The sequence below is a fragment of the Portunus trituberculatus genome, chromosome 6, assembly GCF_017591435.1.
Source record: "Portunus trituberculatus isolate SZX2019 chromosome 6, ASM1759143v1, whole genome shotgun sequence".
NCBI classification, from domain to species: domain Eukaryota; kingdom Metazoa; phylum Arthropoda; class Malacostraca; order Decapoda; family Portunidae; genus Portunus; species Portunus trituberculatus.
Genome location: NC_059260.1, coordinates 8,090,662 through 8,115,001, shown reverse-complemented (window position 1 = coordinate 8,115,001; position 24,340 = coordinate 8,090,662). Strand labels below are relative to the sequence as shown.

Genomic DNA, 24,340 nt, shown 5'->3' with positions numbered 1-24,340 from the left:
GAACTGCCACCTACAGACACAGTTGGTCATATTTTCGATCTCCCTGTAAATCGAAAAAAAAAAAAAAAAATTACGGTACCCTTTCATTTTAACTATAAAGATTTAGATAGACTGAAGTTGACGATAACGAACACTGTGCCAACGAAGCTGCACGACTCACTATGAATAACTTGGCATTGTGGCTTATTTATAGTGACCTGCTGATACATTGTTAAGGCGCTGAATTAGTAGCAAGCGCAGTGAAGAGCGAGAGTTACAGATGACGAGCAACGAGAGACGCATCCAGTGTGGTGAAGATAGTGTTTACTCATCGCACTCACACTAAAAAGTTTCACAGTGTGTTGAAAAAGGTGTAGTTTGCTCGTGCATATTGAGAGAGAGAGAGAGAGAGAGAGAGAGAGAGAGAGAGAGAGAGAGAGAGAGAGAGAGAGAGAGAGAGAGAGAGAGAGAGAGAGAGAGAGAGAGAGAGAGAGAGAGAGAGGGGGGAGAGAACCAGTAAACCATCTTATCACACAGCACCGAGCTTCAAATAAACAAAATATATAAAAAAAAAATCAAGAAATAAAAATACGTTAAAACCATCTTGTTTTGCACCCAAGATAAAAAAAGAAAAAAAAGAGGGAAAAAAGAGCAAATCCCTTCGCAACACAATGGTGGGCTGGAAACGTTCTCTCCTTCACAGCTGGAAGCCTTGAGGAGGGAGGAAAATATTGCTTAAAGTGGAGCGCATCTTCTCCCCAAAGCTGCCCACGGATTGAGTTAAAACACCATCATCCCTGAAAGCCAAGCGAGACACACACACACACACACACACACACACACACACGGCCCGGTAGCTCAGTGGTTAGAGCGCTGGCTTCACAAGCCAGAGGACCGGAGTTCGATTCCCTGGCCGGGTGGAGATATTTGGGTGTGTCTCCTTTCACGTGTAGCCCCTGTTCACCTAGCAGTGAGTAGGTACGGGATGTAAATCGAGGAGTTGTGACCTTGTTGTCCCGGTGTGTGGTGTGTGCCTGGTCTCAGGCCTATCCGAAGATCGGAAATAATGAGCTCTGAGCTCGTTGCGTAGGGTAACGTCTGGCTGTCTCGTCAGAGACTGCAGCAGATCAAACAGTGAACAGTGAATTACACACACACACACACACACACACACACACACACACACACACACAGATGTAAAAAAATTTAGTTTCCCGCAAAGATGTGTTGAGACTTGGAACAGTTTGAGTGAAGAAGTGGTGTCAGCAAAGAGTGTACATAGTTTTAAAGAAAAATTGGATAAGTGTAGATATGGAGACGGGGCCACACGAGCATAAAGCCCAGGCCCTGTAAAACTACAACTAGGTAAATACAACTAGGTAAATACACACACACACACACACACACACACACACACACACACACACACACACACACACACCCTTCACAGAAAAAAAAGGAGGTAAAATGTCTCTGCAAATAACGACACAAGGGAGACGGGACAATGCATTAGCGATCCTCAGATGCTTCCCTTTCACGACGCTGCTTCTGTAATGCTCAGCGCGAAGTGGTCTGGGAAGCAAGGAAGGCACGCTGGTTTTATTGTGTGTACCGAGCTCCTGCCTTCCTTGTGATGGGATGGGATAGTGTGGGGTAGTGTGGGGACCCGTGCCTGCTACTGATGTGGCTGTTAATGTTTGTGTACTCTTGTCTCTCACTTGTTTGTTTGAGTGTGTGTGTGTGGGATCTAAGGCTGTTATCAATGTGGCTGTTAACCTCTCCAGTACCATGACGCGTTTTTATATTCATTCCGATTACTATTTGGCGATTTTCTACAGCTTCAGAACCTCATGTGTAGGATTAAAATAGTGAAGACTCTGGCCATTAACTTTCTGATCCCCATAAACTCTTTCGAATGTACATAAAATCGTCTAATCGTACCCAAAGCTCGTGGTAAAAATGCGTCCAAGTACTGAAGAGCCTAATGTTTGTGTGTTACTATCTATTTCTATGTGTGTCTGTGTGTTACTTCTCTGTGAGGTCTAAGACTGTTATTGATATGGCTGTTAATGTGTGTGTGTGTGTGTGTTTCACTGTTTGATCTGCTGCAGTCTCTGACGAGACAGCCAGACGTTACCCTACGGAACGAGCTCAGAGCTCATTATTTCCGATCTTCGGATAGGCCTGAGACCAGGCACACACCACACACCGAGACAACAAGGTCACAACTCCTCGATTTACATCCCGTACCTACTCACTGCTAGGTGAACAGGGGCTACACGTGAAAGGAGACACACCCAAATATCTCCACCGGCCGGGGAATCGAACCCCGGTCCTCTGGCTTGTGAAGCCAGCGCTCTAACCACTGAGCTACCGGGCGTGTGTGTGTGTGTGTGTGTGTGTGTGTGTATTTGTGTAGTCTTTTCTTTGTCTGTCTGCGTCTGTGTGTGTGTGTCTGTAGGACTTTAGGCTGTTACTGATGTGGCTGTTAACGTTTGTGTGTTCTTGTTTTCTTTGTGTGTGTGTGTGTGTGTGTGTGTGTGTGTGTGTGTGTGTGTGTGTGTGTGTGTGTGTGTGTGTGTGTGTGTGTGTGTGTGTGTGTGTGTGTGTGTGTGTGTTGTGTCTATCTACTCCTGTCTGTCTTCTTGTCTTTTTCTTTCTCTTATGTCTCTCTTCTTTCTAATATTCCTCCTCTCTCTAATCTCTCTTTTCTCTCAAGCCTCTCAGTCTAACTCACTTTTTGACTCTCTACTCTCTCTCTCTCTCTCTCTCTCTCTCTCTCTCTCTCTCTCTCAACTAACCCTATATACACACACACCAGAAAAGCAACACACTCTGAACCATCAAGGCACAATTAGACTCGGCAAGCATGGGAGTGTTCACCAGGCAAGGTCTTCCCTGCACCACAGACACAAGGGTCCTGTTCCTGCTTGTTTTCCGTGTCCCGCTCCTCACTGCACGCCCTCAGTGGGGCAGGAAAGAGTTATTTTTGAGACTTTTACCGCAGCCCCTTCACACAAACACTTCCTTTCCTCCCGGGTGTTGTTACATGCAGCTCTTTTGAAGTTTCCACTGCTTGTTTTGTTACCCCTTCCGATGTTGTTTTTTTTCATATATTTTTTTCTATTCATTTTTTCATTTTTGTATTTTTTTCTAGGTTGTGTATTAAGTCTCACTGTGTTTTCTATGTAGCGTGACAAGCCTTTTTTTCTATTTTGTTGGTATTTTCTTGCTTTTTCGCGCTTTTTTTTTATCCTAGTTTTGTTTTTATTTTTATTTATTTTTTGTTGCGGTGGAAAGAAACGTTTTTTTTTCTATATATAAGCTTACATCAGTACAAATTTATCATTCATTATCTAGCCAATTCTTCAACAAATGAAGAAAAAAGTACACTTGTTAACATATTTCACAAACAATTCAATATCGTCATAATTTCATTGCATACATTACGTTTTACCTTTTCTTTTCTTTTATTCGCCGGGGGGAAAGATCTAATTTCCTCTGCAATTCACGATGACAGCGTTACATGTTCATTGATTTTCTAGAGGTAGTTCGTACTTTTATCATTCTGACGTTCCTTGTTCTCGTTAAGCCCTTCAGTACATGACACGTTTTCATATCTATTCTGGTTACTATCTGGTGATTTTATACAGCTTCAGAAACTTATGTGGGGATTAAAATAGTGAAGACTCTGGCCATTACTCTTCTCTTCCCCATAGACGCTTCCTAATGTAACTCAAATCGTCTTATCATATCAAAAACTCAAAGTAAAAACGCGTTCCAGTACTGAAGGGGTTAATAACTAAGACTGTAGCTCAAAGTGTGGAGAGAAGCGCCATTTACCAAGTGCAATAACAACAATGATGAGCAACAACAACAATAACAACAACAACAACGATAATGATGTGTGTCAGTACACAGGTTAGGGCAGACGTCCACGCGTAGGTTCGAATCCCATTACGTACAGCCTTAAACACTGCCATTTGTTGAGTGGTTTAAAGTTACCTACATGTCACCATGATACCCAGGTTCTAGGTGGTTACACCGAAGATGAGCTTGGGTGGTTATATGGCCCCTAATATGGGTACCACTATAAATAAAATTGCCGGGCCAATAATGGGCGGAAACTTAACAGCGTTTCCCGCATATACTCTTCAAGTATGCCTACAGGCGCTATAGGCCCTAACAAAAAAAAAAAAAAAAAAAAAAACACTTGTCTGTCATAAGTCATGCTTCCCAGGACGTGACTAACACCGCCCAGCTGTACACACCTCACCATAACCTCTGCCGTCGCCACCGCCGCCGCCAACACAGAGTTTTTCCCATTGCAGCAGAAATGTGTTGCTGTGCTTTTGTTTTTCTCTTATTTCAACAAATACGCAACATTGTTTTCCCTTTTTTCTAATTACAATAAAAATACGTGACATTCACAAGCCCCGGTTTTCTTTTTAGTTTTGTTGCTGTTTAGCTATATGCTTTATTTCCATCATTGACGCGTACTGTGCTGGAAAACAAAGTAATATGCATCTAAAGTACTGCAGAAAAATAGTTGAATAAATAAAGCATTTTGCTGGTAATTTCACAACCACCCTCTGCCTCAGTTTTGAAATAAATTCATATGAAATCCTTTGAAAGAAATAACAACTCTGAACGCAATTCATAGTTGTGGAGAGCATCATTATTTTCCAACAGGATGAGCACGTACGTTAAAGAAGCTCTGAATACTGTACCTGTTATACTCTCCTGCTGCTGCTTCCCTCGCCCACCCTACATATACTCCCCCTCTCGCTCTCTCTCTCTCTCTCTCTCTCTCTCTCTCTCTCTCTCTCTCTGCGTAAGGTAACCAAGGAAATATCGATGAGAAAACCCTGTTCACTCTTGCCAGCTTAACGAGACTGACTAATTAACCCTCTTACAACTTATTACTCCATTTTAAAACTAGCAACTCAGCGAAACGTAGAGACTTTTGACATTTTGCCTTCACGTCATTCTTAAGAGGTTTTGAAAAGAGAAGCCTCACCCAGCCGAGATACACACACACACACACACACACACACACACACACACACACACACACACACACACACACACACACACACACACACACACACACACACACACACACACACACTTTTTTTTTGCTCTCTCTCTCTCTCTTGTCTTACCTGTGCCTCTCACCACATCAGGGTTGGCCGGCTTGTTCAGGGAGTGGGCGTCTTCACTGCAGCCGTCGCCTCCGCCGCCCACATACACGTTTGTGAGTGTGGGCGGCGACTCACTTTTACTTTGGTTCTGTGGGCGTGATCGGTGAGTGTAGTGGGTAAGGACGAGCCCCGCCACTACCAGCACCAGGACGGCGCCCACACCGCCCACCACCGCGCCCACCACCGGGGGTATGAGGACGCCTTTCTCCGGGGGTCCTGTGGGTGTGTAAGAGGGGAGAGGGGGAGAGAGAGGGGGGAGATGCGTCAGCACGGAGTATTGAGGTGTGATTATGTAAATGGAGAAAAAGGTCTGAGAGCGTGAAATGGTCTTCTGGATACCCTCTCTCTTCCCCTCCCCTCTCTCTTTCTCTCTCTTTCTTTACTTTTCTCTCCTTGCCTCCTTTCCTCCCTTCTTCCCTCACCCACCCACCTCCTCTTGCCAGAATAAAAGGGAAAGCGTAAAAATAGCTCAGGGACAGCGTGAGGTGGACAAACTTCCTTCCTTCAGTGTGTCCAGAATGGCAGTCAGTCAATCAGTGTTAAAAGGAATGGTGCGACAAATGAATACAAAAGGGTGTGTTTGATCCCTCCCCGTTTTATACAGGGAAGGCGAGGCGGAGCGGGGCGGGGTAGGGTGGCAGGGCGGGCTGGGTAAGTAAAGTAAAGCCTGAGAGCGTTGGTGGTGTGAAAAGTTTGACTGAAATATTTAAGCTGGGGAGGAAAATGAAAGGTGCTACTGTCGTTTTGTCTCAGTTCTGCGTGTGGTTGAGAGAGAGAGAGAGAGAGAGAGAGAGAGAGAGAGAGAGAGAGAGAGAGAGAGAGAGAGAGAGAGTACAAAGCCACACTTATCTTTCAGGGGAACGTGTGTGAGAGATTAAATTTCCTCTCTTTTCACGTCATTACTCTGACAGAAACAAACTTTAAACACTTGATGCTGGTTTTCTTTGTGGTTTTTATTTAGGAGACAGAAAAAGAAAGAAATGCATCAGTTACATGAAATTTACAGGTAGTATAAACAAGGAAGGAAAAATATATAAACGGATACATTTATAAACCAATAATATAAATGAATAGATGAATCCCATATAATTTTTTTTTTTTTTTGCGGCGCCAAATCAAACCAATCAAACTATTTTTAGCATATATTGTTTTTGTGGCGAGAGGCAAAATAACAAACAGATCTCCAAGCAATATTACATCCTCGCATTGAAAATTACTGGGGTAGGAAATAGATTTTACTGAATGGAATGAAATATATTAATTTTGTTTGCATTACCCGCTTGAAAAGAACTTTTATATATATTTTTTTAATATCGGGAGAGGCAGCCGAACAAACAGCAGGGGAAAAAGAACACATTTTATCATCGTTTAAGATCTGAAACTCCCTCAAAATAAAGCACACAATATCTATTTCCCTTTCTTTGATATCGGTCTTAGGGTTGGGTTTGAATACTTTATTTTAACGTTTCGACCTAGAGGCTTTTTTCAGAGAGAATGACAGACAATGTATTAAAGGCTGTATATATATGCCCCACAGGCGGCTCATCTCCCTGGACGTCTAGCAGGTGAGATGAGCCGCCTGTGGGGTGTATATATATATATATATATATATATATATATATATATATATATATATATATATATATATATATATATACACATATATATATACAGCCTGTAATGCATTGTCTGTCATTTTCTCTGAAGAAGGCCTCTAGGTCGAAACGTTAGAGAATAACGTATTCTAACCCAGCCTGGGTTTCCTTACCATCTTTCCACTCATTTGTCCTATAACTACACAACATATCAATTTCATTATCTTTTCGTAAAAAAAGAAAACAAAAGCTTACTGGAAAACAAACAAGAAAAGCGAGGCCAAACTTTAACCATTCCATAAGCAGGAGAAAACAACAACTCACTGAAGAAAAAGAGGAAAGGATACCATTGAAAAATAAAGCTTCCTGAAAAAAAGGGAAAGGATGAAATCACGCCTTATGAAACTCAACGTAACCTGCTCAGTATCATATAGAATTAGACTCCGAGCCTGGACGTGACAGTCTACACTGGGAGATGATGATGCCACCTGCCCTGCCCTGCCCTGCCTGGCCCTGATTGGGAGAAGCGGCACACGAGGTGGGAGTCAGTCAGACGACGCGGCGACGAGCTTTGAGCCACGCCAGGAGCAACACATGTCAGGGAAAATGTTATGAGCAAAGGAAGCGAAGATTAAACGGAGAACTCGGCCCAGGAACGAAGTGAAAAAGATGCAGACGAGGATTTAAAAGTGTCAAGTAAAAAAAAAAATAAATAAATAAAAAGGTGAAAATATGCACGAAAAATGTCGGGTACAGAAGAGGCAATGCAAACGACAGAGAAGAAAAGGAAGAGGAAGTTGTAATGGAGCTGTGATTAGTGCAAGAATTGAGTAAAGAGTAAGATTTCATGAGGAAAGCAATTCATAATGGCCGATAAATGACTGGCCAAGATAATGATAGCCAAGGAAAAAGGAAGGAAGAAACAAATAATTCAGTTAAAGACTAACGCAGGAACTGAATGAAAAGATAAGAAAAATATGTATGTATAACGAAAATGATTCAATAAATGAGAAATAGAGATGAAGGAAGCAGACAAACAACATAAGAAAAATAAAGCTTGATGACAAATGGACAACTGAAAAAAAAGAAAAACCGATTAAAAAAGATAAAACTCAATGAAAAAATAATCACACGCGAAATAAAAACAAAAACTAATGAAAATCAAAGCAAATAACAAGAAACAGAACTAATGAACTCAAAACTTAGAGACATAAACACAAGAACCACAAGTAAAGAAAGTGAAAATGTAAAGATGAGAACAAAATATAGAAAAAATAAAAAAATAAATAAAAATATGCCAGAGAGCTGAAGAACAGACTCGATCAGACAGAAGCAGAGGGTGGCAGGGTTGGGCTGGGCGGGGCTGGGCGGGGCAGGGCGGGGCTTACGAGCAGCTGTGAGGCAAACTAGTGACAGAAGTAAGGGTGAGAACACAGCCAAGAGATAATGAGTTCCAGAAATGGACAAAAATGCGGCCAAGAGGGAGAAAAGAAAGAAAATAAGTTTAGATTAAAGGAAATTAAATGGTGCTGAGTAGTAGTAGTAGTAGTAGTAGTAGTAGTAGTAGTAGTAGTAGTAGTAGTAGTGGAGGTGGTGGTGGTGGTGGTGGTGGTGGTAGTAGTAGTAGTAGTAGTAGTAGTAGTAGTAGTAGTAGTAGTAGTAGTAGTAGTAGTAGTAGTAGTAGCAGTAGTAATAGTAGAAGTAATGTTAATATTTCCTTAGGCAGAGGTGACAATAGACGAGAGAGAGAGAGAGAGAGAGAGAGAGAGAGAGAGAGAGAGAGAGAGAGACCCGATAACCTGAAGAAAACTTACACTGAGCCCTAAACTACTCAATACGGTGGAGAAATTAACAACGCAGGTAAGAACAAAACAAGAAAGAAAAACACCGAATGGAAACACAGCGAAGTTAAACCGTACAAAAATGAACCAGGAACTCCCATGAAATTCCATTAAAGATTGACGAGCGGGAAGGAAATAAAGAAGGACTAAGGATTAAAAATGAAACACACACACACACACACACACACACACACACACACACACACACACACACACACACACACGCAAACAAACACACACACACACACACACACACACACACACACACACACACACGGCCCGGTAGCTCAGTGGTTAGAGCGCTGGCACACCAGATGACCGGGGTTCGATTCCCCGGCCGGGTGGAGATATTTGGGTGTGTCTCCTTTCACGTGTAGCCCCTGTTCACCTAGCAGTGAGTAGGTACGGGATGTAAATCGAGGTGTTGTGACCTTGTTGTCCCGGTGTGTGGTGTGTGCCTGGTCTCAGGCCTATCCCAAGATCGGAAATAATGAGCTCTGAGCTCGTTCCGTAGGGTAACGTCTGGCTGTCTCGTCAGAGACTGCAGCAGATCAAACAGTGAACACACACGCGCAGAAAACTCAAGGTCCTCTTCTGTGTAAAGCATTCTTACCTTCCTTACACACACACACACACACACACACACACACACACACACACACACACACACACACACACACACACACACAGAAAACACACACACACACACACACACACACACACACACACACACACACACACACACACACACACACACACACACACACACACACACACACGCTCGCACACACACAAAGTCAGAGAGAGAGAGAGAGAGAGAGAGAGAGAGAGAGAGAGAGAGAGAGAGAGAGAGAGAGAGAGAGAGAGAGTGAAGAATTAATTAACCGTCCCCTATTAAATCACTCTTCCTTATAACACTTTACACTTTTTATTTTAAGGTTTTTAAATACCAGAGAGAGAGAGAGAGAGAGAGAGAGAGAGAGAGAGAGAGAGAGAGAGAGAGAGAGAGAGAGAGTATAAAACAAACCAGGCAAGATGGAGGAAGTCATGAGTCCTGTAGGTAGATGGCGGCTTCTACACGACACATACCTTCCTACTTCCATCTCTCGGCCTCATTCATAAATTCATCCGGCCTTCTTCTCAATCTGTCTAATTCCTCGCCCCTAACAACCTGCTCACGGGGTCTAATCAGTTCATCTACAAATTGAGAGCTCAGTCTTCCCTATTCCCTTTTTAAATGGGAGTTTATCAAGCTTGAACCAATTACTTCCCTTCTTTTCATGATTACTGACCTTGTGAACTTTGCTTAGAAGGAAGACGAGGCAGTGAAAGACGCGGCGGGGGCAAAGGCAGCACCAATCACTGGGGAATTAAGGAAGCAAAAGGCCGCCAGATGAGAGCCAATGAGTGGTAATGGAAGGGCAGACCGGGCGGAAAATCTAAGGCTATTGAGAGCACCTCGGATTGTGTCCATTGAAGGCGGCCATGCGAGTGTGGGACTGTCAATAGAACTGTGACCCAAAGAAATGGAAGAATATTCAAGGCTAACCAGGCGTTGTTCCTCACTCCTATGGCTTTTATAGCGGAACTGTGGCTGAAGAAGAGTAATGAGGTTTTCTTTAGCGAATTTGTGATTAAAAATGAACGCTTGGTAAGTCAATTAACACTGATGTACTTTCGAGTAACCGTACGTTGTTATTTAAACCATTCATTGCTGGGAGACATTTCTACCGTGAGTTTTGAGTGTGATTGGACGATTTTATTGACATTAGGAAGGGTCTATGGAGGTCAGAAGATTAATGGCCGGAGTCTTTACTATTTTAATCCCCTCCACGTAAGATACTGAAGTTTTGCCGAATCACCAACTAGTAAGCAGAATGGAAATGGAAACGCGTCCTGGTACTGAAGAGGTAAATAATAATAAAAAGAGTACAAAGAGCAATAATAGATGAAAATAACAGCCACTAATAAAAATAATCATAAATTTTCATACACAAGTAAGTGACAAAACAAGTAAAATTAATAATGTAGAGAAAAATAAGGTATTAGATAATAAACATGACCAATAACAATAGGAATAAAAAGTAATAATAGGAAACCAGCTAAAAGAAACCACACGTTGGTTTTCCAAATGTGGTATTCCAAAAACTGACTTCAAGGAAAAGAGCAGAAAAGAGGAAGCCTTGAATCATCGAATGGGGGAGGAGGAGGAGGAGGAGGAGGAGGAGGAGGAGGAGGAGGAGGAGGAGGAGGAGGAGGAGGAGGAGGAGGAGGAGGAAGAGAAAGAGGAGGAAGAAGAGAAAGCAGAGAAAGAAGAGGAGATAAAGAAGAAGAAGAAGAAAAGAAGAAGAAGAAGAAGAAGAAGAACAAGAACAAGAGGAGGAGGAAGAGAAGGAGGAGGAGGAGTAGAAGAAGAAGAAGAAGGAGGAGAAGGAGAAGGAGAAGGAGGAGGAGGAGGAGAAGGAGGAGGAGGAGGAGGAGGAGGAGGAGGAGGAGGAGGAGGACGAGGAGGAGGAAAAGAGGTCTGCACCACAAAAGTTACAGAAGGAAGTGCAGGCAAAATGGTGAGGAGAAATGACCTGTCAAAGGATAATGCAAGCGAACAATCTGAGGAGGAATAGAAGAGGAACATTTCTAAAAAGTTGGCTCAGGAGTTCCAGCGTGAGGCGTCATGGTTAGGTTACGAGGCGAATACGTAATGGAGGCAGGAAGATAATGATGCTTGGGGGAATGTTGAATGGACATATAAAGAAGAGGAGAAGGTAAAAAAAAGGTTGTGATGGTAGGAAAGGATAGAGAGAGCTCCGTGTGTGTGTGTGTGTGTGTGTGTGTGTGTGTGTGTGTGTGTGTGTGTGTGTGAGGAGAGTACTACCCTTCAGAGTACGGACGTAACTTGATTAAGGCCAACAATAAAATGTGGTGACGCTTGTGACGGTAACATGTTAAGTGTATTAAACTGGAATAGAGTTAAACGATTACTCTAACTGACAGAGAGAGAGAGAGAGAGAGAGAGAGAGAGAGAGAGAGAGAGAGAGAGAGAGAGAGAGAGAGAGAGAGAGAGAGAGAGAGAGAGAGAGAGAGAGAGAGAGAGAGAGAGAGAGAGAGAGAGAGAGAGAGAGAGAGAGAGAGAGAGAGAGGGGGGGTTCCAGCTAGGGAAGTGACAGTGTACCATGATGAGGACAGCGTTGCAAGGTGTGGCAGCGTTGTTGGAATGTCGGCGTGTTGAAAAATTGTGTCAGTGTTGGTGAAAGATGATGACTGTGATTCCATACTGACTGAACGACTGACTGAACGATTGACTGAACCACTGACTGATGGAGTGAATGAGGAAACTGACCCATATTCTTTTTCAAACTGGCAGATTGAGTGACTGGCTCCTGCACCGAAGGAAGGACCACACCGCCACCTCTGCTGCCTCCCACACTGGTAGGAACACCAGGCTTTGAAATGACATTAACTGACTCGTTCCCTCTCGCTGTCCGTGTCTACTATATCTATTTTTGTCTTTTCTTAAATTTTCTTTCAAAGAGTGCATGTGAGTGACTGGCATCTGGAACAAGGGGAGTCAGGTGACAGAGACAGCCCGCGGCGGACAGGCCAATACTCACCCATGCGCTTCTCGGCGACCTTCATGATATCCGCCTCCAGGTTGATGGACGCACTCTGGCCGCGGGGATTGGTGGCGCGCACCTTGAGGGTGACGCCCATGCCCGCCTCCAGGCCGCGCACCACGAACTCCGGCGCCAGGCTGCGGGGCGGCAGGGGGGAGAAAGGGTTAGCTTGTGTTTCTGCTGACGTATCTAAGTTGACATTTCATTTGCCTCCCTTAAAGATATTTTTGAGTGAGTGAACAGCTTCTATGAACTGGATAAAAAAGGTCATTCACAAAGGAAAAAGTCTTTCTTCCACAGGGCGTGTTTCGTTAAATGAAAATAAAGAAAAAGCTCTTCTGCCGGTAAAATAAAATTTTCCTTGTGCGATGAACATTAATATTTCACTTGTGTTGTCCCCAGAAAAAAAACTTTCTCCAGGTATGTTACGTTGTTTTGTTTCATTGCACGCCAGTGTTTTATCTCGACAAAAAGAGTGTTTCAACTTTTTCCCTGATGCGATGTATATTCATTTGAAAAAAAAAAAAAAAAAAAAGAACAATTTCCTCTCCTCCTATCATGTGCTCTTATTTTCAAAAGTGATCTCTATACATTTTTGTTTTCTGTTTTGTTATATGGAACAACAAATCTATAATAAAAAAAAAAACACGACTCTCTCTCTTACCTCGCTGCGTTAATAGACATTTGTTGTGTTTATTTAATACTGTTTTATCTGTCAATGACTCTATACATTTGTATATTAACTAATTAAATATTTTGAGCACCGATGACTGTTATGACCATTAATCAGTACAGTTTTTTAGTTTGATACAGAAGAGTAAGTAAAGTGAAGCTGAATCTGTCTTTGAAGCAACACCACCGTCAGGTCTAGCAATGCCTGTTCTTCTTTCATATACACTTGCGCAATTGTCTGCATCAGAAAGAAAACACGGTGCGGTACACGCATCATACATCACTCGGGCGTCAGGTAATTGTGGTAACATTATACAGCGTGGGAACATGTTGCTGCTGCTGCTGCTACTGCTGCCACCACCACCACCACCACCACCACCACCACCAAAATTATCACCACCATCACTGGCTCTATCGCCAAACAATCGCCTATTCTGTCCTACCTAACTATAACTCACTTGATTCCCTCCGTTCAGTACATCCACTCACTCACCCACTCTCTCTCTCTCTCTCTCTGCAAATCCTTACTCAGGCACAATCTTATTTTGTTCTCATGTTTATAAATCTCATACCTTCTCACCCAGCTCCTTCTCTGCCCCTCATCTCTCTCTCTCCTCTCTCTCTCTCTCTCTCTCTCTCTCTCTCTCTCTCTCTCTCTCTCTCTCTCTCTCTCTCTCTCTCTCTCTCTCTCTCTCTCTCTCTCTCTGACTAATACTTTTCGGTAACTGTCGGTTCCTTTTTTCGTATCTGGCGCTTGAAATTATTCATCTATTAATACCCTGGCGAGAGATGCTAAGTAAAGTTAATACATATCCAAGCTACATGAATCATACGAAGGTGTGGCTTTTTATGTGAAATTACTCCTTACTTTTATAGACGAAATTCAAATGTATCGATGTTCTCACGCAGTAATTATTCTGGTTGGTAAATAAAACACAGTATCCCGCCACTGCCACCAGTTATATTGTATTCTAGTAGGCCACTATATATAAAACTCTTGCAATAATCATGATAAGGAATGACAAAGCGTGACACATCTGCACACAATGCCAATAACTACCCGCCACTTGGCTAGCACCTGGTGCACAGTAGTGATTACACAGGGTACATGAAACAAAGGCACAAGCAGGTTGACAGGCCTAAATACACCAAGCATTTAATTATCACATGCTCGGTGCTTAAAACCTCTGTAGTTCAATACAATGCGTGTCTAGGGAATGGACAACGAGAGCGTGGATCACGGAGCACTGTGATTGCCCCCAGGCCGCTGCTCAATACCAGTACCACCAATAACACACTTACTGCTGCCCCCTCCCAGGACTCGTATCTCCAACGCCATTAGGGAAACATTTTTTGTAGGTGAGATAATTATAATTGACTGAACCGTTTCATTGCACAAGAAAATAATGGGGTATTTATGAAATCGGCGGCCACCAGATGTCACTGGCTGGTTAAGAGATAGCTGAGCCGACCAAGATATTTACTATCGCGATTTTTCTGTACTTAACCAAGAAACTATATGGCATCGTATCATTATGTACAAGTGAAATAGTATAATAGCGTCTTAGCAGTGCACTGGAAATCGTTTACCATGAAACTAGAATGTTTAACATCTGGTAATTTCATTTCGCATTGTTCTTACGATTATGAATAAGATTAAGTTAATATTGTGTTGTTCACACGTTTACCATAATCAGTGTGCACTATTCAGCTAAAAAAAAAAAAAAAGAATACACGTTTAGAGTGTATCAGTCTCTATTTTGACGAAAATAAAAGGGAAGCAAATCTTGCCACTTAAGAGTCAGAAGACTGAGAAGACTGTCCCTAATCCAAGACCAGCAGCAAAGTTTGTTTACAAGTTTACAGATGTTCAAGCTGGAGAAAGAGGAAGGAATCTGGATATGCAACCAGCTGACAAAAACAAGGTAATTTTGCGATATTTTTGTACTAATTTGGGTAATTAAATGGCTAATATGCAGCTGAACTATACCAAGTCTACCGGCCTAAACTTAGGTATAGTTTTCTGGTTCAGTATACTGCGTGATACAGATCTACATTAGGAATCAAATAAGCGATAATAGTGTTTGTGAACGCACCTCGCCATCATGACGGCAGAAGCAATGCTGGCACGTGGGGCCGCGGAAGTAAGGTTAGATATGTTACAGTTAAGTAATCGAAGGTCAGGTGTGATTAAATAACATGGTGTTTGTGCTCAGGCGGCGGACGGGAGTGGGGGAGTAAGATCTTCCTCTATGAAGTGGAGTTTGCAGACCCAACTATAGCTTGACGGTGTCCAGTTGTCCCTTTTAATTGCTGCTATCCACAGTTTCTTCAAGTGAACATCCTTAGGAAAGGAGAATCCACCGCTGTTATTGCATAGGGGCACACAGCATTGGGCTGGCATCCTGAAAGGATCACAGTGCCGTCTGTGGGAGTGACAGCAGACAGCGACGTGATGAGCTCCTCTTCGGATGAAATCAAGACCAATATGAGCCATATCTGATCTCAGATGACGGACGGTCTCTGAGCTCGGATATCCGCTGTTGAACTATTCAGTATTATTAACATTAAATTTCCGCCAAAAGCGAAGTTGATTCTTAAAATGTATATTTATTTTCCGTACTCTAATGTCAATCAAATATCTAGAGAGGCCTGACAGTGCTGATCTTGCATTTGTATTGTTTATAAACGCCAAAAAAGTGAGATGAGAAGTGCCAGTTTTGTCAGCTTTGGCTTCACATCTCAGGGAAATACATTAAGGAGATAAATGTTTTCTCTTATGCTATACTTTTCTTACGAAACTTTTTCATTACTCAACTCGTGCATGAGGTTACTTTGACACGTAACTGCTTTTATAACCGTAGGTAAATCACGGTAAGGATAAAGTCATTTCTCGCTCGGTTATCTCAACTTGTAGAGCCATCTGGTGGCGGAGGTTCATAAATAAGCCATTTCTTCAGTACCAGGACGCGTTTTCATATTCATTCTGCTTAGTATTTGGTGATTTTATACAGCTTCAGGAACTTATGTGGTGATAAAAATAGTGAAGACTTTGGCCATTAACCTTCTGAACTCCATAGACCCTTCCTAATGTAAATAAATTTGTCTAATCATACCCAAAAATTCAGGTAAAAATGCGTCTCAGTACTTTAGAGGTTAATGATATCTGAGGAATCGACAGCACAGTAGTGAGTTACAGACAGGCAGGCAAAGCGGAAGTCTGGAGACACACCTTTCTACCTCACTCCTCTTGTCTCACTAACGCAAGAGTTAACTGTTACCTTTACCCTTTCCTCTTCTCTTTCACTAGCAAATTCTGATCACAGGCTCTCTTTGCTCTGTCTCCTTCCTTCCTATCACTTCAACTATCTCAGCAAACAACATTTTTTCCGGAATTAAATTGGTCTCTGATTAAATTTTTTTCTCTGTAATATTTATTTTCTGGAGTCAGAAATTCGAAGTGTCTATTACCTTCTTGTTGCCTTCCCTTAGCGTCTAAAACAACTAATTATCGAAACCAGCGAACCATATGAACGAATAAATGGATACACAACTAAAACACGGGAACACACTGGGCTGGACTAGAGTGCGAGAGAGAGAGAGAGAGAGAGAGAGAGAGAGAGAGAGAGAGAGAGAGAGAGAGAGAGAGAGAGAGAGAGAGAGAGAGAGAGAGAGAGAGAGAGAGAGAGAGAGAGAGAGAGAGAGAGAGAGAGAGAGAGAGAGAGAGAGAGAGAGAGAGAGAGAGAGAGAACTATTCAGACGTTACCGATGCAAAACCTAAAAAAGGAATAATGCACGTAAATATCCCCGCAGAATGTATACGCGCCAGAAACTTTCTAAAACCCAACTTACACTTGTGGCAGTAAGCTGCTGAATATTGCAGCAACTCGTGTCGAACCAGCGAGAATGGAAGTGGCTTAGCATATTGTGACGCGCGACTGCTACCAGGTCAGTATTACGCTTGCTCACAATACCAATACCGAAGAAATATGATAAAGAGAAGTGAAGGCGAAGGGACACGACTTGAATGGAACTGAAAGAAATGCGAAGCGAGTTGAAGCGAATGTCGTGGAGAGAGTGAGCAGGTTGTGTGGAGGGAAGAAGGAAGGTTACTGAAGAGGATTCTGACGGAGACTAAAAATAACTAAAGAGAATTAAAGAGAGCTGAGACGAGATAAACACGACTGAATAGGTTCTGAATAGGAAAGAAGGAAGGATAACAAATGAGACACGAGAGGAGATTGATACCCTCTCTATGTATTTTAGTTACGATTACATTCATTTCATTTTCGTTTCTCTCTTTTATATTCATTTCTAATTTGTTTATCTTATTTTTTACGTTTCTATTTGCATTCTTGTCAATAATAATTAAGGCCTGTTTATACATCAATCTGTGGGTCATATTTAGAAACCCTTCCCTCTCTCATCGCCACCATTTTCAAAGACTTCATGAGACGATTAGCAGAGTTCTAAAGAGTATTTTTCTGGTGATAATGCAGAAGACTTGTTAACATGTCACTAGAATTACAGAAACATCCTTAAAAACCCTTTGAAAATAGTGAAGGTGCCGCGGGGAAGCATCTCAGAATATAAGCCTATACATCATCAACATTTTCTCCTCTGATAAACGTAACAAAGTGCATAATAAACTGTTGAAACGCTCTAACGGGGACAGAATAGGAGACTTTTGACGACAGCCCAATGTTTTAAAGGGAGACTGACGAAACACTGCTGCGGGAATGATCGGAAGATAACAAAAGGAACAAAGGAAGAGGAAAAAGGTTATGGCTATGATAAAAAAAAAAAGGAACTGGAAATAAGGTTAAGAAAATGAAATGGAGTTTTGAAAGGACTAGATTAATGATCCGACTGGGATAGTAAGGTTTTAGAGAGGAGAATTGTAAGTTGACTGGAGGAAGGTGGGTGAGAGGGAAAGGTACAAAGGGAAGAGCAGGATACAATTTGACGAAAAAAAAATAAGCTACGAGGTTGTTAAGGAAACGAGATAGAGGATGAAGAGTTAGGTAACGTCGTAGGATACGAAAAAAAGATATGTCCTTGAAGGTTAACAGGCTAAAAAATAGAAGGTAATAAGATGCAGGAGTAAAAATGTGGCAGAGAAATACATAAGGAACTAGGAAAAAAATAAAGTAAAGAAGGGAATAGAGTAAATAAGAGCGAAAGATACGAAGTAGTTTAAAAGATAGTATGGAAAAGAAGTTTTAAAGTAGCACAAGGAAAAAAATTTGAAATAGAGTATGGGAAAAAAGGGAAAAAAAAAAACAGATTAGGTGGTCTGGTGGAAAGGAATCTTATGGGGGAAGGGAAAGGTAGTAAGGTGAAGAGAAAAGAAAATACTTGTGGTTACATTTTTCATCTGCGTTAAGAAAAAGAAAATGTGGACATCTGCAGGCCGTAGATGTCTGGCAGTAAAGGCATTTTCGTTCCCCAAAGTTGTGGAAACTGTTGAACAAAAGCTGTTGGAAATTTGGTCGAAGACACGCGAGAGAACAGTTTTCTATCAGGTTATGATCCGCGCAGCCGTAAGCGTGGCCGGTAATGGAGCGGCGCCGGGAAAAATATCGAAAGTGCTTTTAAACGGACGGAGAAAATATCCTAAGCGAACCAAGAGACACTGTAGGGAATGGATGGAACGCGGCGGAGACTGCAGGAACACACAACAACTCTACTACCACCACCACCACCACCACCACCACCACTACTACTATGGCTATTATAAAGCAATAGACACTGTATGGAATGGAGAAAACACTGTGAAGACTGCAGGAACAGCCAACACCTACTACTGCTACCACCACCACCACTACAACAACAACAACAACAAAACAACTATTACTACTACTACTACTACTACTACTACTACTACTACTACTACAACTATTCTACTACTACTACTACTACTACTACTACTACTACTATCACCAATACTTCCATTGCTACAGCTATTCCTCCCACTTTTCCCCACCATCACCACCACCGCCACCACCACCATCACGCTCGACACTCCACAGCAGCAGTAACTCTCGCCTCGCGCACTCGGCGGCCGCAACAACCACCATCACAACTTACTCCCGGCAATGTGCAAGCGACCGCATCATAATTGTACGTGTGAAATTTTACTCATGCAAGTTTAATGAAGGCAAAGTCCGCACATGTGGGTCTAATGGAATTACACGTGTTGGGTGCCTAACAGCATGTCACTAGAGAAAGCAATCACGATAATTTCCACGTGCCGCCGAACTGTCTGAGGTGAGTTGACGCGAATATATGTTGCATGGCCGGTGCTGTTACATCATACTTATCACAACTGTTCCTTATGATTCAGTGCCTGGCGATACGTGGTGGGATTCGTACCAACGCTTGGACGTCTGCCCGATCCCACGCTCACCACCTTAGCTACTACGCCACCGTCTCCCTACCGTGTGTGTGTGTGTGTGTGTGTGTGTGTGTGTGTGTGTGTGTGTGTGTGTGTGTGTGTGTGTGTGTAACTTTTAGCCAGCAGCTATACTTGCTACGATGTGGTTTGTTGGCTATCGAATGAATGGACAGTCAGTCCAGTGCAGTACCTGGAGGTGTTGGAGAGCAGCGCCCCATCATCCCACGCCTCCATGACAAAGTGCTGCGGCAATCCTCCGTCGAACCCCGGCGTGCACTCCACCACCAGCGCCTCGCTCGTCTGGTTGGCGATGGAGCAGTTGCGTGGCGGGTCTGGCGGGCCTGCGGGAGGGAAGGAAGGAGACTGACGTGAGGACGAGTAAAGATGTACAGCTATTCTATCTTTACCTTTCCTCTTCATCCAGAAACCTGAACATTAAGATTAAGAACCCATCAGGCCTTCAATCTGAGGGCACACGTAATCAGTCCCCCAACACCTGTCGCAACACTCACAGTTAACACAGTGGAGAGGAAAGACCGTCTCAACAACACACAGCGAGTGCCACAATACTGCTAGTCCGTCCCACAGCAATGAGCATTGAGCCCTGAAGCAGCTCACTCATGTCTTGCCTAAGCACTTAATATGATCGTTATTTTAGGACTGTTAATGACTATCCTTACTCTCCATTCCCTCCTATGACCTCTCCCTTTTCCTTTCTATGTTAAAAATACATTAATAACTTGTGGTCCAGCCTCAACCCAGGACAGAGGGAAAGCTTGCATACACTGCATATGGTGGTGATAATTGTCTCTCAGTAAACGGGAAGAGTCAAAGCAGTAGTTTGGAAGAGGAAAAGGAGGGGCACGAGGTCACCAGTAGTGATGTAGTAGTAGCAGTAGTAGTAGTAGTAGCAGTAGCAGTAGCAGTAGCAGTAGCAGTAGTAGTAGCAGTAGTAGTAGTAGTAGTAGCACCATTACCAGCGTAGTAGCTATTTAGTCTTATAGATAATAGACGTGTTATAAGGAAGAAAAACGTTCATTTCGACCATAAACTGCGTGCCTGAGTTATAAATCCTTACATGTCCCCATCTTGGCGAGACTAATGCCAGACACTCCCGCTGGTGAGAAGGCTGGGAGATGTGTGGCTGGATAGATGTGCGAATGGGTGGTTGAATAAACTGTTGTGTGGATGGCTGGGTAAGTAGTTGTGTAGGTGGAGTGGTTACTGAATGAATGATTAAGTGGATGAGTGAGTATAGCTGTATAAGAATGTGGGCTAATTTGTATGTTGATGGATGTTTAGATAAGTAGATAGATGAATGAGTGAAAGACGTGGATGTGTGTGTATGTGTGTGGGTGAATGAATGAACGGTAAGTGGGTGGTGGATGAGTACGGCTGAGTGAGTAGATTGGTGGATGGTTAGCGGACAGTGGATGGATTAGTGGGTGGTTGTGGTTATGGATATATAGGTGAGTGTGTAGGTTGGGTTGGTAGATGGATGGTTTGGTGAGTGAGGATGGGTGGGTTTATGGGTAGGACACGTGGGCGGGTTGGCCTGTAGGTAGTGTGCGTTAGGTATGTCGGTAGGTGAGTGTGAATCGGTGGATAGATGGGTTAAATTACAGATGTGGGTAAATGGATGTGTGGTTGAATGGATGGGTGGATATGGGTGGATGTGGTTTAGTAATGGATGGGTTGGCAAACGTTCTATTGGTGTGTCTGGAGTGACGAGCTACCATCACGAAGGCTGTAGTCCAGACTTTGGAGATATGATCATATTTGCACTCAGGCTGATCTGTCTTAGGGATCATCTGACCTGTAAGACCTGAGAACCATCCACTCCAGTACCAAGTGCCTGTAAACCTCATCTAACACCCTTGACCCCTTCAGTACTGGGGCACATTTTACCTTGAGATTTGTGTACGATTAGACATTTCATTAGACATTAGGAAGGGTCTATGGAGGTCAGGAGATTAATGGCCTCAGACTTCACTATCTTAATCTCCCACATAAGTTTCTGAAGCTGTGGAAAATCACCAGATAGTAAGCACAATGAATATGGAACGCGTCATGCTACTGAAGGGGTTAAAATGACCAACAACCACTACTTACACACGCAACTTTACCAGTCTTCATTTGCCAGATGAAAAGACGTGGTAGAAAAAAGGTGGAGTCGCCTAAATATAAGATAACTCGGAATATATTTAGTCTAAAACACTTTGTTACTCAGAAATTTGCCATACTTAGCCCTACCTGCCCTAGAAAATTAGTAAGGTTACTGAACCATACAAATACTGGAAACATACGGGCTTCAAGAACACAAACGCTCTCCAGACGCTTTTATTCAGAAAATTTTCCACATTCACGTTCACAGGCCTTTTTTACGATAATGACTGAGTCTTTTAGAATTTCTTGTTGTTTTTGGCGAGTGTCACCTATTCCCCTTTTGAAAGAGGTCTGCGACGTTATGGAATCCCGTATCTAACCTACAGGAATCAGTTGTACCACGGAGGAGCCTTTCTGAATGTCTATGATCTAGAAACACTACAATAACTTACATTAGCTACACTTGGCCATGCGGGTATTAACTAAGTGGCAGAAACATCATGGGCTCGCGTGTCTAACCAGCAGGAATCAGGTGTGTTACGCAGAGGTCAGCCAATCCCAGGGGAAATAACTATGGCCTACAAACACTATTATAATACCCACATTCATCTCTGGCATCCCGAAACAACTAGCAGGAGAGTGATAGGATCGCGTGTCTGACCTGCGGGAATCAGATGAATGACGCAGGGATCCTTCTGAATGCCGATCTTGTTGGCAGCCCAGCAGAGAAGCGTCCCGTAGTCCTGCTCCATCGAGGCCGTGTAGTTGAGCATGGAGGACGTGCCTTGACTCTTGATGGCGTGGAGGGGAAGCGCCTCGCCCTCAGAAGACCCGTTGAATCGCCATGTAAAGTTGACCTGGTGGATAGACGAGCCACACAACACGTTACTGCACAGCTCAGCGCCTCGCTCCTCAAGACGGCAGGCGGCGGAGGGGAATTTCAAGTAGGAAGTCAAGCATTGGTTTATATATGGTGAATGAAAGGTTTATATGGTGTGGTAACTCTGCATAAAAAAAAAGATGGAGTAAAAAAGAATGAGAGAAATAAGAAGAAAATATTCAAGAAAGAAATAGAAAACACAGAAAGTATGGTGTGGCAATTCTATATCCAATAAAAATGGGACAGAAAAAGAAGAAAACTAAACATAGATAAGGAAGAAAAGAGAAGACAGCGGTAGCAGGTGTCAGCTGACGACAATGGAGGTGTAGCGCGATGCTGAGAGATTCAATAAGACACAGATTCTTCACGTTAACTCCAAGGGGTTTACAAAGACTGTCAGTGCGCCACTCTGCCCCAAATTATTCAAGGAATCTTAATGGAGAAAGGAAATAAAAAGAATCCATATTTAATCCCATGCATTTTTGAAAGGATATGCATTTTTTAGTTTACTGCAAAAATGAATATCTTCCGGCATGGGGAGGGAAGCGATGGCAAGGGTGACGAGCGAGGGGCGGGGCAGGAAGAGGCGGGACGGGGAGGGAAGGGTGGTGAGTGTTCACTAAGAGCAATGCAGGGATGGGTGGAAGGGGGACCACTTAGCGGGGTGCATGGGTGAGCGGGAACGGGGTTGTCTGAGCGGGCGTACAGTGATGGGGAGATGGGCATCACTCAGCGGGGTGTGTGGGATGGACGTGGATTTAGTGGGCGGAGGTAGGATTCACTTGGTGGGATGCAGGGAAGGGCGGGATGAGGTTCACTTAGCAAGCTACAGCAGGGGAGGGGGTGGAAGCGGGTATTGTGGTGAAGAGATGAGCGGGGGCGTGGTGGGAAGGCTGGGTTCACTTAAAGGGTTGGGCGGGGTGGGCGGGATGGGGGTGTCCCTTTACGGCGTGGTGTGTGGATCGGGATAGGATTAATCTGATGGCGTGCGGGGATGAGCAGGGTGGGAATAGCGGGTCTCACCTGGTGCGGGAAGGCCTCCACCTGGCACACCACCTTGGCACTCTCCATCCTGGCCACGCCCTGGGTGCGGCGCCCCGGGCTGCTGCACACCGGCGCGACTGTGGACACGACAGCCAGCCATTAGCAGCGCCGCGACTCAAGCCATGTCACGCACGCACTTACACATACACTGATACATACACATACACTGTGCACACATACAACACAGATAAGCACAAAGAAACGCATGCTCGCACGCACGCACCCACATACAACGTTTACTTGGTTTTGTTATTCATTAATGCACATGTACCCACACACACACACACACACACACACACACACACACACACACACGCACACAGACACACGCACACAGGCACACGAACACACACACACGCACATACAACGTTTACTTGGTTTTGTTACTCATTAATGCACATGTACCCACACACACACACACACACACACACACACACACACACACACACACACACACACACACACACACACACACACACACACATGTACACGTGGTTACACACACACACACACACACACACACACACACACACACACACACACACACACACACACACACACACACCGCGTAGTGGTTAGCACGCTCGACAATCGAGAGGGCCGGGTTCGAGTCCCCGCGGGGCGAGGCAAATGGGCAAGCCTCTTAATGTGTGGCCCCTGTTCACCTAGCAGTAAATAGGTACGGGATGTAACTCGAGGGATTGTGGCCTCGCTTTCCCGGTGTGTGGAGTGTGTTGTGGTCTCAGTCCTACCCAAAGATTGGTCTATGAGCTTTGAGCTCGCTCCGTAATGGGGAAGACTGGCTGGGTGACCAGCAGACGACCGTGGTGAATTACACACACACACACACACACACACACACACACACACACACACACACAGGCAATATTGGCTATGGATATTAAACCTCTTGCGAGTTTCCTTAAATATTACAATGCCTTGAATATTTTCTCCCACATATCTAAACCCGACAGTAATTTTCCCTGTATAATTGCTTCCTATGTAATCTTC

At 43.6% G+C, this 24,340-nt stretch overlaps 1 protein-coding gene across 1 annotated transcript in view; it reads right to left on the bottom strand.

Moving 5' to 3' along the window:
• LOC123517387 (nephrin-like) overlaps positions 1-24,340 on the bottom strand; it is a 385,107-nt gene that overhangs the window by 12,268 nt on the left and 348,499 nt on the right. Inside the window, exons 10-14 of the mRNA XM_045277400.1 lie at positions 23,309-23,406; positions 22,067-22,262; positions 19,490-19,640; positions 12,228-12,367; positions 5,145-5,399 (exon numbers count right to left, since the gene is read on the bottom strand). Of these exons, the coding sequence (XP_045133335.1) occupies positions 5,145-5,399; positions 12,228-12,367; positions 19,490-19,640; positions 22,067-22,262; positions 23,309-23,406 (840 nt within the window). The remainder of the gene's footprint in view (positions 1-5,144; positions 5,400-12,227; positions 12,368-19,489; positions 19,641-22,066; positions 22,263-23,308; positions 23,407-24,340) is intronic.